This window comes from Mandrillus leucophaeus, unplaced genomic scaffold (genome assembly GCF_000951045.1).
Source record: "Mandrillus leucophaeus isolate KB7577 unplaced genomic scaffold, Mleu.le_1.0 Scaffold116, whole genome shotgun sequence".
NCBI classification, from domain to species: Eukaryota; Metazoa; Chordata; class Mammalia; order Primates; family Cercopithecidae; genus Mandrillus; species Mandrillus leucophaeus.
In genome coordinates this window covers 1,850,844-1,864,250 of record NW_012099876.1, presented here as the reverse complement: position 1 = coordinate 1,864,250, position 13,407 = coordinate 1,850,844, and the positions used below count along the sequence as shown (strand labels likewise).

General features: G+C 37.1%; 1 protein-coding gene across 4 annotated transcripts in view; it reads left to right on the top strand.

The window, feature by feature from the left end:
* The window catches only part of TMX4 (thioredoxin-related transmembrane protein 4), a 43,941-nt gene that overhangs the window by 16,364 nt on the left and 14,170 nt on the right, over positions 1 to 13,407 (top strand). For 3 of the 4 annotated variants that reach the window (XM_011998582.1, XM_011998566.1, XM_011998556.1), the window contains exons 3-5: positions 4,975 to 5,020; positions 6,660 to 6,788; positions 8,907 to 8,952. In XM_011998582.1, coding sequence (XP_011853972.1) covers positions 4,975 to 5,020; positions 6,660 to 6,788; positions 8,907 to 8,952 — 221 coding nt within the window. The remainder of the gene's footprint in view (positions 1 to 4,974; positions 5,021 to 6,659; positions 6,789 to 8,906; positions 8,953 to 13,407) is intronic. The other variant, XM_011998574.1, reaches the window with a different exon arrangement.

The window sequence follows — 13,407 nt, the reverse complement described above, 5'->3', positions numbered from 1 at the left end:
TTTTTTGTATTTTTTAGTAGAGACGGGGTTTCACCGGATTAGCCAGGATGGTCCCGATCTCCTGACCTTGTGATCTGCCCGTCTCGGCCTCCCAAAGTGCTGAGATTACAGGCTTGAGCCACTGCGCCCGGCCCCGGAAATAATAATTTTTGAAGTGTCTTGCACACTCTTTAGTTATTCTTGTAACTCTTCCATCAATTTATCTATTAAGATATTCTTTTAAGTATTTTAAAGTAACATTTAAGATTTATCAATGAAATGGGAAGAGTTCCCTTCTCCCCTCACAGGATGTGCGATGGGGATGTAACTTGCTTCTTTTATGCCTGCTGCTCAAACCTCCAGGGGGAACATGCAGATGGGCAGGCTGTGGGGCTCCAATCCCACCGCAGCATATAGAGGTGAATGTTTACAGCTGAAGCCCCAGTGGGTGTGTGTTACTGTGTGCTCTTTCAGTTTAGCCATCCATAGGTGGCTTGTGTTAGTCAGCTCAATTAGACCCCCCTGCCTTATCACAAGGACAGAGGGCTTCGTGCCTTGGTGTACCAGAAGAATCGGATCACATGTGGGCTTGGATAATAAGTGCAAGGTTTTATTGAGTGGAAGTAGCTCTCAGCAAGAGGGGAATGGAGTGGGAAGGTGGTGGTTTTCCCCTGGAGTTGGGCCGCCCAGCGGCTGGTCTGTCCTCCAGCCACCCTGGCCAAACTCTGCGTCGTTCTGCGGGTCGACTTGCCAGCGTCTGCTGGTGTGTTCTTCTGCTGATGTGCTCCTCTCAGCGTCCTCTTGCTGTCTAGCCGCTGTGTGTTCTTCTGCCGATGTCTTCCTCTTGAAGCCCAGCTGCTTGTCTGTGTGTCTGCTAGAGACTCGGGATTTATATATGCACAGGATGGGGGTGTGGCGGGCCAGGGTGGTCTTTGGAAATGCCAAATTTGGGCACAAAAACAGAAATGCCTGTCCTTGCCTAGGTCCATGGGCACAGCCCCGAGGGTGGAGCCCTCTCCAGGGGCCCCTCTTTCCCCTCCCAGCACTTCCCTGCCCCTCTCCCATATCATCAAGACTAGAGACTATAATCATGTTGCATTTTTATGGCTGAGATGCAGAAGCCGAGCAGAGGGCAGCCCTTAGATTAGGTTACATTACATTGCCTGTTAAATACTGCATAGATCAGGTGATGTTTCAGTTAAGTTGACTTCGATAAATTAAATTTAATGAGTATGTACTTGAACCTTCTGTTCTATGCAGATGAGCTTAGTTGTCAAGGACAGGAAAACAGCAGCTGCTCATAGATCCCCCGTGGGTGATGGTTATTTCACTAGATTAGAGGTAAGCCAGACTCCTTCCACAGCCAAGAGTAAGCATTGTCTTTAAAACTACTGATTAATGCGGAAGCCAATTTAGTTTGCTGTACTTTTAGTGTTATATTTTTAATTTTATAATTGTAAATTTTATCTTGTATTCTATTATGCTGACAACCTTATTTCAATCTCAAAGGTAAGGTTAATTCTCCTTTTTTTTCATTGTGTTTTCTTTCTGCTGCCCTCTTTGGTGATAATAACAACATTTAGTGAGCATTTACTTCAGCCTGTAATTGTTCTGTACACTTACATGCATTTTAGCTTCATAACAACCCTATGAAGAACAAATGTTTATCTCTGTTTTACTCAGAAAACTGAGGCTAGGGTAGGTTTAGTAACATGACAAAGGTAACACGCTAATAAATAGTACAACAATGGCTAATAGATAGCTATTAGCTATCTCTGTTTTCTTAATACTGAACTTAAATAATTTCTGTTGCGTTTTGGCTTATCAAAATGTAATTCTCTTTCATAATTTTTTTCTTTCTCTAAGCTTTTAATTTTTCTTTCTTTTGCTGCATGTGTTTAAGATAAGTTTTCTGATACAATGTTAAAATCTATCCTGCATTCTCCATTTGTGCCCACTTTATGTTGCATCATAGTCTTCATTTTAAAGTGGAAGCAACCCTTAAAGTAAAAAAGGCGTGTAGAAATTTTGGAAGGCTTTGTGGCCTTTTTTACTGAAAAGCTTGGGAGTATACTTGTTTCTTCCAAGCTTACTGAAGTTATTGCAGTGAACTGTTACCCTGAAACAAGCTGCTATTATGATGTTCAAATTCTTTGTCAAGATCCACATTTAACTTACTGTTGTTAAACCCTGAAGGTACAACCTCAGATGGTGTTTCTGTGTTCCAAATGGTCACGTTTTAATTTTCAGGTAATGAAAATTTCTCTTGACACTTCATAGAATCAGTGTTAAAGATTAGAAGACATTTTTGGATCACTGAGATGAGACCCGAGTTTTCAGGTGTCCTTTAGCCTCCCAGAAGTGACTTTTTTTTTTTTTTTTGAGATGAATTTCTTATGGTGTTGGATCTACAAGGATTTAGTAGTGTGTCATCATCCAAGGAGGACTTCGGCTGTTCTGGATCTTGTTGTTGTTGATATTACTGAATATATCTTTACATGACAGAATATTATTCCAGGCAGCAAACTGAACTTGTGTCTGAGGTGGATGCTGCAACCTTATTATTAATATTCCACATAGGTTGTCATTTGAAGAAATACTGACAAACATAAATGAAAGTAATCTTGAGGTGATATAATTTATTGGTCTTTATTTTGATAAACCTTGATGGCCTTGTAAATTGGTACAGTAGTCACTGAAACAACATAGCAATTCATATCAAGAGACATAGAGTTATTATACCCTTTAATGTAGCAATTTTGTGAACAACTCTCCTGTTACTCCTTTTAGCCAGAACCAGAAAGATGCAGAAAAACCTCAGAGACCATCTGTCACTTTGACACTTTTTCTTGGTACTCACTGATTTTCACATGTACATTTATTTGTAAAGATAATTTATGTTTTCTGAAATAAGGTGCAATTTCTAAAAGACTTAAGACTAAAGGCTCCTGAATCTGGAAATGTTTTATATATTGTATAATTAAATGTGTTTTATGAAATATTTTTCTACTTATTTATTTACTTCCTTATTTATTGTCATAGCCAGTGATGACTAAGAACGTACAGAAGATTTTAAAGAGCAAGTTAAAAAATCACTTTAAATGATACCTAACATTTAATAGAAATCTTGTCTCTTTATTCAGATAAAAATAAAATCTGAGTAAAAAATTTTAAGATGTGATGAGAAACTATTTAATTTCTTCATTCCATTTTAAAAAACCATACAAATAAAATATACATCCCTAATACCATAACTGTCCTTAGATTTTTGGCTGGTCATAAGAATCTATAGCTAGGTAAGAAGTAATGTATGAAACTGTTCGTAATAATTATCTTAAACCAAAGGCATATACTAGTTTTTTTAAATATTTAGTATTTATTATTTGAAGTATTTATTTTAGTATTTATTTTAAGTATTTTTTCCCCTGGCAATTTAAAATTGGAAGGATGCTGTAGGATACCCTTGTTCTTCTCCAGGGTGAAATCCCAAGCAACGTGAGAGATGAAAATGCGCTTAGAAGTGCTTGTTACAATCCTCAGTTGACCTATTTTTGGGATACTTGTGTTTATGTTACTGGCGACACACCTTTTTTTCCAATGTACAATGACAAATTTTTGTAGTAAATGTTTCTTTTTGTGATACTGACTTTTGCTACTCCAGAGTACTGTGTTTCCTTTTAAATACGATTGAGATGTTTTGGAATCCACTTGATCTGAAATGAAATAAATTACAGAATTCTTTGAGAAGACTCATCTTTTGTTACTAAATTATGTTGAATTTGTATTTAATTTATAAAATGGGTGAAAGTAAATTTCCCATGTTATTAAAAGTAAAGCTGCAGTGTTTTGAATTGCGAGTGACCACAGAGATGTATGATTTGAGCAACTTAATTTGAATAGATATTTGATTTTGTTCACATTGTTCTACAGTGGGAAAGGCAGCTGTGATGGAAAATGTAAAAATGATGCCTCTGTCATTTTTCCATGTTGGCCAGGAGGATCCTTAAGCTTTCGTTCTCTTTACTCATTCTTGGTGCCCATGCAAATATTATTTATATGTAACATTTAAAGGGCAAAGATCTGTTCTTTACTCCCTAGTCTCATTCAGCATTTTTTTGCACACTTTTTTTTTGCTATTATTATTCTCCGTTTGTGGTTGTGATTGTGATTATTTGAATAAGTTATTTCCTTCTGCTACTAGACTATAAGCTCTGTGAGAATAAAGATTGTACATGTTTTTATTCATCCATGTGTCTTGAGCGGTAACAACAGTCTGTGGAACAAATAAGGTGCTTGGTAGATACTTGTTGAGGTACTAAGGGTTTTATTTATCTTTGTCTTTACATGCACATAGCATAGCATTTGATATGTACTTAGTGTTCAGTAAAGGTTTGCTAAAACAAATTGGAAAAAATATTTTTCATGTACATATATTCCCTTTACAGTACTTACAGATTTTATAAATGTACAAACATTATACATGATCTTAAGCATTTCATATTACTTACTCTTTTTAAACTGATGACTGATGTAATCATACCTATAGTTTGTTGAGTCCTTCACTATGTACCCAGCATCACGCTAAGCCTAATAATACTTGCCCTAATCTAACTTTAGAACAATTAAGTTAGGCTTTTATATACCCATTTTACAGAAAAAAGGTGACTGAGACTAAGAGAGGTTAAATAATCTAAAGTTATAAAGTTAGTAAATGGGGAAGTCGGTATTTAACTTTGCAAAACCCCAGTTTGCAAGGCTCTAAATTCTATCCTTTCAGCCTCCTTACAATCCAAGTGATAAAAGTTGTATGTCAGTTACTGAAAAGTGTTAGGTAAATAAAAATGGGTAGAAATGAAATTTCTTTAAGTCAAAAAAAATAGTAAATGTGAATCAATAATTGCAATGATTTTAATAATGTGATTATGAAAGTAAGCTCAAGAATGCTTTTTTTGGAGGACTTAAGTGTAACTTTTGTTCTGTTTATGCTTCTTGTAGGTTTGAGTGGCCGCTTCTTTGTCACCACTCTCCCAGCATTTTTTCAGTAAGTTTAAATAATCTTCTAATCTTGCAAAGATTAGAAATCAATAGACGTGCACCAGGAATTCTAAGTTGTCTTCCATGACCGCCACTTATTCAGCTTAACATGTGAGGGAAACAAGGCTGGTGTGCTCTGAGTGAAAGCTGTGACAAGAGAAGCTTTCCTGGAGTGCTGCAGAGATGGAGATCCTAATGTCAGGGGTAGGTGGGTAGGAGAAGTCAGAGATTTCTCTGATTATATCAGAGGTGGGGTAATTCTTAATATCTAACTAGGAGTGCATTAAACCGACAAAGTAGAGAAAGTCTTTCCAGTTAAAGGAGATAGCATAAAAAAGCCCAAGAGAGAATGAAGTACCTTTTGAGAACTTTGAACTAGTTCTTTATGGCTGGACCACAGGTATAGCTGGATCATGCTGAGTGATGAGGCCAGAGAGACTCAGGTACAGGCAGGGGAAAGATAAAGAAAGTAGTGGATTCCAGAGATACATAGGCAATAGGAGCAGTGGGACTTCGTGAGTGATTAGCCATGGGAAGGAAGAGTCTATGATGACTGCTAACAGGCCATGTGTAACTAACTAGTAAAAGTTACTGCCTGCCTTCAAGATTAGGAGCCATTAAAATTAGAAGAGGTTTGGAAGATAGAGACAAAAATCCAAAAGATAGTGTGACTTGCCCTTCCCAGTTCCAAATGGAGAAGTCTAGGTACAGTTTGATGTCAGGATCCAGAGTTCAGAAGAAAGACCTAGACTGGAGATACATATTGAGAATTCCTCAGCATTGAGGTAAATAACAGTTGAAATATATCTAGAGAAAACATGTATGGTGGGAAGGGAAGCAGGTCAAGGATGGAACCTGGGATTGGCCAACATTAGGACTTCTGCAAAGGAAGACAGTGAGTAAAGGAAATGAAGAAGGGATGCTCAGAGCAGTAGGAAGAACTCCAGGGAGCTCCTGTCGTAAAAGCCAAGCAAAAGGAAGAAGGAAGTGGTATTCAGCAGTGAATGAACAATGCCAGTGACAGGTGAAGGAAACAAATAGATACAGCACTTAGGGGTCATTGGAGACCTGCAATATGAGTGGTTTCAAGGGAGTCGTGGAAGCAGATTCCCCAGTTGCACCAAGCAGTGAATGTGAGACATAAAGAGGAGAAAACAGCAAGCCTAGACTCTTCTCTGGAAGCCCGAATTGTGGCAAGTAGGTGAGAGGGCAGGTTGAAGGGCGTATGAGGTTTTTTGGTGATGTTTGAGGAGAGGACCTTGAATTACATAAATTTGAAAATGTGGATACAATGTTTTAAACTTGATAACTGGCTGTTTTTCTATTGTAAGGGAAAAATTAAAGTAATTGGTAGCAAAAATAATAAAAAGTAACTTGGCATATTAAGCACTGACAAGAACTCTGCGTTTAGTCACACATTGTACAGTGATAACATAGAATGTTAATGCTTTTAGGTTGGAATTTCTCACTTGTAATAAAGCTTATTAATGCTTTCTGATTTATGTCTAACTATATATTTTTCAATTGAGTCAATTTAAAATTCAAGTGGCGTTCAGATGTATTGCCAATAGCTATTTTAACTTTTATTATTGGTAACGTCTGTTATTTTAATGCATTTGCTTTCTACTTGTTTTCATAATTTATAGTGCAAAGGATGGGATATTCCGCCGTTATCGTGGCCCAGGAATCTTCGAAGACCTGCAGAATTATATCTTAGAGAAGAAATGGCAATCAGTTGAGCCTCTGACCGGCTGGAAATCCCCAGCTTCTCTAACGTAACTTAATTTTTTAATGACAAGGTGTTACTAATAAAACAGGAGGTTTTAAGTTAATAGCCTGTGGGTCTCAAAAAAGCCTCTGTTTTTCTTCACATATACTTCCGATTACCCAGATTACTCATGGCCATACTTAGCCCATGCAGTATTTCTGGTTTTGTGACCCACATATGTTTCAGCTGGTTTTTAGTACACTGGGAATTAAGTAGCCAGATTTGAGTGGGTTGCAGAATGCCTCTTTTCCAGCTTTTGCTCTAAGCCACGATGACTCTTTTTCTCCTTACAAAGTATGGTATTCAACATCATCTGATGAGACAGAGAATAACTCTTTATTGAATTATAGTTTATGAAGGAATTGCTATTATATATTATGTGGAAAACAAAACCTGTGGAGTCGTTGGCTGCCTAGCAGAATACCACAGGGGATAGCTTTGGCCTTGACGGCGAACTGTATAATACTTGGTGAGCTAGATTAGGCCAAACCATAACAACTTTTTCCATAGTTGGTTTTAATTTTGAATGGATTGTCATATATATAGATAATTTTATATTAGTAAATACAAGTGTAAGAAATTTCCCTACTGAAAAAGGAGCAAATCAAGCAATATTTCAGGAGTAAATCATCTAGTGGCATCTGTATTAATATTAAGGAAACACATAGCTTACTCTAAAAACAACTCCTCTCTTGCATTTCATTCTATAACCATTTGAGTACTGATTTAGCCAGATATTTTTCTAGGTGCTAGGTATTCAACACTGAACAAGACAGACATTCACCACAGGTACAGAGAATCATAGTCTGGATAAGGGTGGATAAAAAACACACCAACATACTTTACAAAGACAGGGGATAGCTATGGGGTTATGGACTTGCTCTTCTAGATGGAGGGAGCAGGAGGCATTTCTCTGAAGGGAGGCCTCTAGGTGAGATCTGAAGGAGAGAAAGAACTAGCTTAGGCAAAGAGCAGAGGGAAGATTATTCCCAGGAATGAGTATGGCATATGCCTAAGCCCCAGTTTGGAAAGGAGCTTGGTGTACCTAAGGAACAGAATGGTGACCAGTGTCAAGCATAGTGAAAGGGAGTGTAGGATGAGCTGAATAAGAGGGGCAGGGCCTGTGGCCACAGGAAAGAAGTTGGAAGTTACCAGCACACACAAGGAGAAGGTGACCCTTAGGAGAGGAGATTGGAAAGGGCAAGAATGGATGAAGCAAGTCAAGCCTTAGAGTGGTAGCTTGTGTCAGGTGGCGGCAGTCGGGATGTGGGGATGGAGAGGCTGAGTGGATTGAAAATATGTTTTGAAGGTAGGCTTGGCCAAGGTGAAGGAGAAGAAGGATTCATAATAAAAACTTACAAGTTTCTGGTTTGAGTACATGATGGATCTTGGTACTTGCTGTTGCCTTGGGCAAGAGAAAATTAAGGATTCTATATAAAACTTGTTGGGTTTGAGATGCAGACTTTGTAGAACTGTCACGTTAGATGCTGTATTAGTCCATTCTTGCATTGCTATAAAGGAATACTTGAGACTGGGTAATTTATAAAGAAAAGATGTTTAATTGGCTCATGGTTCTATAGGCTGTACCGGAAGGATGATGCTGGCATCTGCTTGGCTTCTGGGGAGGCTTCAGGAAACTTACAATCATGGTGGAAGGTGAAGGGGAAGCACATAACATCGCTTGTTAGCTGAGAGTACATGGGGATGGGAAGATGTGTCAAGTTTTGAAGAGAAGGAAAAGGAAATGAGCTAGTATCTTAGTTAGAGCTTATAAAGTACTGGACATTATTAACTGTCCACTTAGGCTTGGGACTATGAAGCAGAAAGAACTGTCATCTGGTTATATGATATTTTTTCCCTGGAGACATTCAGCTGCTCAGGGTTGAGATTTTTGCCAGGTAGGCACAATGAAGGGAGAAAGGGCCAAGGAATTGGAATAGATTTGCAGCAGAGTGATTCAAATGATAGCCACTGAATCTAAGTTCTGCAAGAACAGATATGAATCTGGGAGAGGGGACAATATTTAGCAAGAAGTGGAGGGAAAAGGACCAGTCCTCCTGACCTGATTTTCATTTTTTTTAATGTATATATTATATATGATCACTGTTTCCTCTATTTTTTTAAGGATGTCTGGAATGGCTGGTCTTTTTAGCATCTCTGGCAAGATATGGGTAAGTAATCTTAAATAAAACATTTATATTTGCCGAGAGGTTGTTAAGAATAAAAATAAAGCTTTTAAGCAATAGGAAAAGAAACATTTCTAAGTACATTTATAATTTCACCACACAACTACTCTCATGTGGGGTTTCCACTGGTAATGTCTTCATGTAGAAAGGCATAATCTGAACAGGAACCTGTAACTACTGTGTCAAAGTCTTATTTTATTAGATCAGTGATGGAGTCTTTCATCCAAGCAAAAGAGCTTGTGTGATTTTACTTTATCTTATGTTCACATCGGCATATCTCCCTACATAGGAAAGATTGTCTGAGCCTGAAAGTAGTTCTGTATGTCAGGGGTTAGCAAACTCTAGCCTGTGGATGGACTACCTGTTTTTGTTAATAAAGTTTTATTGGAACACAGCTACATTTATTCATTACCTATTGTCTATGACTGCTTCCATGCTACAATGGTAGAGTTGAATAGTTGTGGCAGAGACACAGAGAATTGTGGCTCACAAGCTTGTAATATTTACAATCTGGCCTTTAAGTAATAGATCCTTGCTGTATGTGATTGTATAATTTCTCTGAGTCATTTCAGTGGGTTAGAACTGTTATTCAGGTTTAATATTTGAACCATTATATAATGTTGAATATGTCCCGTAACCTTTTATTCCCCTTCTCTGTAGGGGAGGACTAAATCCAACCAGATTGAGCAAAATTGCTCTGGAATTAAATATAGCTCAAAATATTTAAAAAAGTCTTAGAAGTGAGTCTCCCTATATATGTCTTTTCTATGCTAGGATTGTAGCTTATGGTGTCATGTTTGGAACATAATATTCAAAGAGTTTGGGAAGATTCTTTTTCTGTTGCTCATACACATTCATATATGTTGAAAGACATTTAAGAAAAACCTTTTGTATTCCACTTTCTCAGTTACATTTATATTCTGCCTTGTGAGATAGAACACCTACTACAAGCTTTTTGGTTATTTTTCACAACAGAGGCTAATTGAAGACTTGGTTTCAGTCTTTCAGGTTAAAATTTAACTTTTTTTGGCATTTGTCTATCACAATAAACAATAACTAATATTTCCCCCTCTCCAGATAGTTTGAGTTTCATGTGGTTTCCTTCTGCTGCTTTCTTAACATTGGTGAGAACTTTAATCAAGGGCTGAGAATTTTGAATTGCAAACTGGGAATTGAAAAGAGATTCTGCCTTTTGCAGTATGTCAATATTAAAGATTGACAAAATCATGTAGCCTGCTAGCTGTCTGAGCCATAGAGCATTATACTGTCTAATTCAACAGAAAAATTTTAATAGATGGTTGTCAGGCAGCATTGACTGTGAAATTTTAGCACCAAATCTATAAGTGCAGTAGAATTTGTTCTGCAAGTTAAGAAGAGCTTAGATGAAAGCTGATTATGGCCTTCATTGACTGTAAAAGAGAAGTTTTACTTTCAAAGAGGGTAGCAGGGAAAATACATAATGGCTCTCACCTCATATAGCTTGTCATTTGGAGCTTAGATAAATAAGTTTAAATAAGGAGTTACAGTTTTTCATTATGTCATGCAGATGATTACAATGTGTAACATTTAGAGTGTGTCAAGGCCAAGAGTGGGTGTTTTATCTTTGTACACACAGTGCCCAGCTATGGGCAACACAGATGTATTCTGTGTGGATGCATTAAACTGGAGAGAAAGAGCCATTTGGAGAATAGAATGTGATCCATGTCTGAATAACTAATGAATATGTTCTTCTTAATGATTGAGAAGTAGGATATATGTGTTATATAAATGTATATTTATAATTTATTTCCAGATATTTCCAAAAGGAACCAAAAATGATCATTTTATAAGATAAACTAAAATTTGGCATGCAAATAATTACATTTTATAATTGTAAAATATAGAATGTAAAATGTACAATTATACAAATGTGTAATTGTAAAATAGTTTTATCTAGTATTAATACCATATTATTTTATACGTGTTTGAATGGAGTAATTTTTCTATTTTCAACCTTTTTATTATGTTTTAAGTAAATTATAAAAAGTATATAGCAAGAAATAATTAACTGATGAATTTAATCCATTTATATTTATTGGGATCACTAAAACATTCGTCCTGATTGTAGGGTGTGTGTATGTAGGGGAGTGGAAGAGAGTTGCACATAAAAGAATGCAAATGATACAGTGTTAGATTAGTTTGATTTCTGTCTGTGTATGTATATTACACATACATTTAATAATTTGTGAAATCTGATACTACCCTTTGTATCAGCATGTAGCCTCCCCAAGCCTCTTGCCCACTTTTGTGATTTATTCTTAGAAATAAGTCCCCATCCTTTCATCAAATCTCTAGGAAGGTCTCTTGCCACTTGTATTTCTAGAATTTGGCTCTTGTCCTCTTATTTACAAGGTATATAATCTCTGACCTAAAGAGACGCAGTCCTTGGCTACCCATCAGGTCTCTGGTTCCCACTTCCACCTTTAGTTATGGTCTTGCCTTCCTGTCTTTATAGAGTCACTTAATCAGCCAATCCTTCCAGCTGACTGCCCTGCCTGCTCAGTTAGCTCATTCAGCTGACTCTTCCTTTAGTCAGAGTTCCTCACATCATTGTTGAATGTATAATTGTGGCAAACTTAATTGTTTTTTAAATCATGTCTAGATCATATGAAACTGCAATGCAAATATATTAATAATGAACAGAAGAAACAACTGTACATGGTGAGACAGAGATAGACTAGGGATGGGAGGTGGAACCAAAAAAGTGTAAAGTCTCAGAGAAAGAAGATTAAAAAGATGGAAGAAGGAAAGATGTAGAATGGCTAATGCCAGTGAGACAAGATTGTTTATGCCTATCTCTTTATTCTACTGAAATATCCGGATACACGTACAGATAGAAATGAGTCTTTCCTCAGCAACCGTCTTCCCTGGATGGGTAGCTGGTTAGATGTAAGTATTTCTACAGGGAATATAACAAAACAGTATAATGGATGTTTATATGGAGTTTTTGTGTGTATATAGGAAAATACTTAGAAAGAGATCAACAGTAGTTTTCTCTGATACTGGAATTATGGGTGATTTTTAAAAACCTTTTTTTCTATAACTTCTATTTTTTTCTGTCATGAAAAAATGAAAATAATGTATTTAGAAGATCAGAGCCTGTTGAACTAGTGATTATCTAGAAGATATCTAGAAGATCAGAGCCTACTGAACTAGTGATTCCTTAAGGGGCTTGAGTTTCTTTCTGCCTTAGAAGTGAAGCTAACTTGCTAGGTCGCACATTCTGGAGATAAAAGCTGGTCCTCAAGGTTCTAGGATCCCCTGGTGATGAGACACTCACGTGGCCGAATTCCTATCAACTCAGGAGTTGGTTTAGTTTGCATTTGGCCTTCTTAACTTTATACCAACTTCCCCTATGTTCTTGCTTGAGTAAATCCTTGAGGTGAGAAAGTCCCTTATGAGGCAGTTCCTGTGAGCTTCCTGCTGTTACCCTGAATCCCAGGGATCCTTGATATGTCATTCATAACACAGTGTGGACAAGAATAGATGATCTCCAGTGTTCTTTCCATCACTAAATTTAAATTGTCTTTCCAATTCAGTCATGATGGCATTCACCTGTATATTTTAATTTTTATATAAACTCACAGAAGTAATTACCCCATTAGCTGTTAATATCTGTCCTCACAGATAGTCTCAACATTTTACCCATCTCACAGATGGAGTCACTGAGGCCTAGGAGATGGGATAGTTAGAGGAGTTTCTCAGAGAGTTGACGTCTTCAAAGGACAAAATCCATTTTGATTTTATATTATAGTAGCAACATAAAATTTCTTTAAAATTGTATACAACTTAAAGTGACTAAATGAAAAATGTTAATACTCTAATGGATGGTACAAGGTGAGGTAAATATCATGAAGGCAGTGTGCAGGAGATTGAACGTCAGGAAGCATCACTACCAAATCTGGTGGCAGAGTTAGGATTAGAAGTCCTTGGGTTTTGTGTGTGGCACATGTGTGGAGAGAGACCGTCCAGCCTTCTGTCTTTCCTTTTTTCACAGTTGGCTACAATGCTACAGAGTGGCACTATCCTTCTCTTTCAGAAACACATTGTTTCACACCTTGTGTCTAGGCCCCTGAATCCTTTTATTTTTATTTTTTTCCTGGCATAGACTTGTTCCTAGAACCCTTTGAGCACTTAGTGCAGAAACTGGTACCTAGTTATGTGCTTGATAATTGCTTTTTGTTAGTTGTATTTATTAATCATTGTTGTCTTTATTATTTTACTTTTCCCTTCTCTTTATAGACAACATGGAATACTTTTACTTTTGTTAATTTTTTAGCCAGTGCTGATAGCAGGCTTAAAATAGGGTGCCGTGGCAGTTGCTCAGCATATAGGTTGAGCATCTGCAAATCCAAAAATCCAAAATCCAAAATGCTCCATCATCTGAAACTGTTGGAGAAC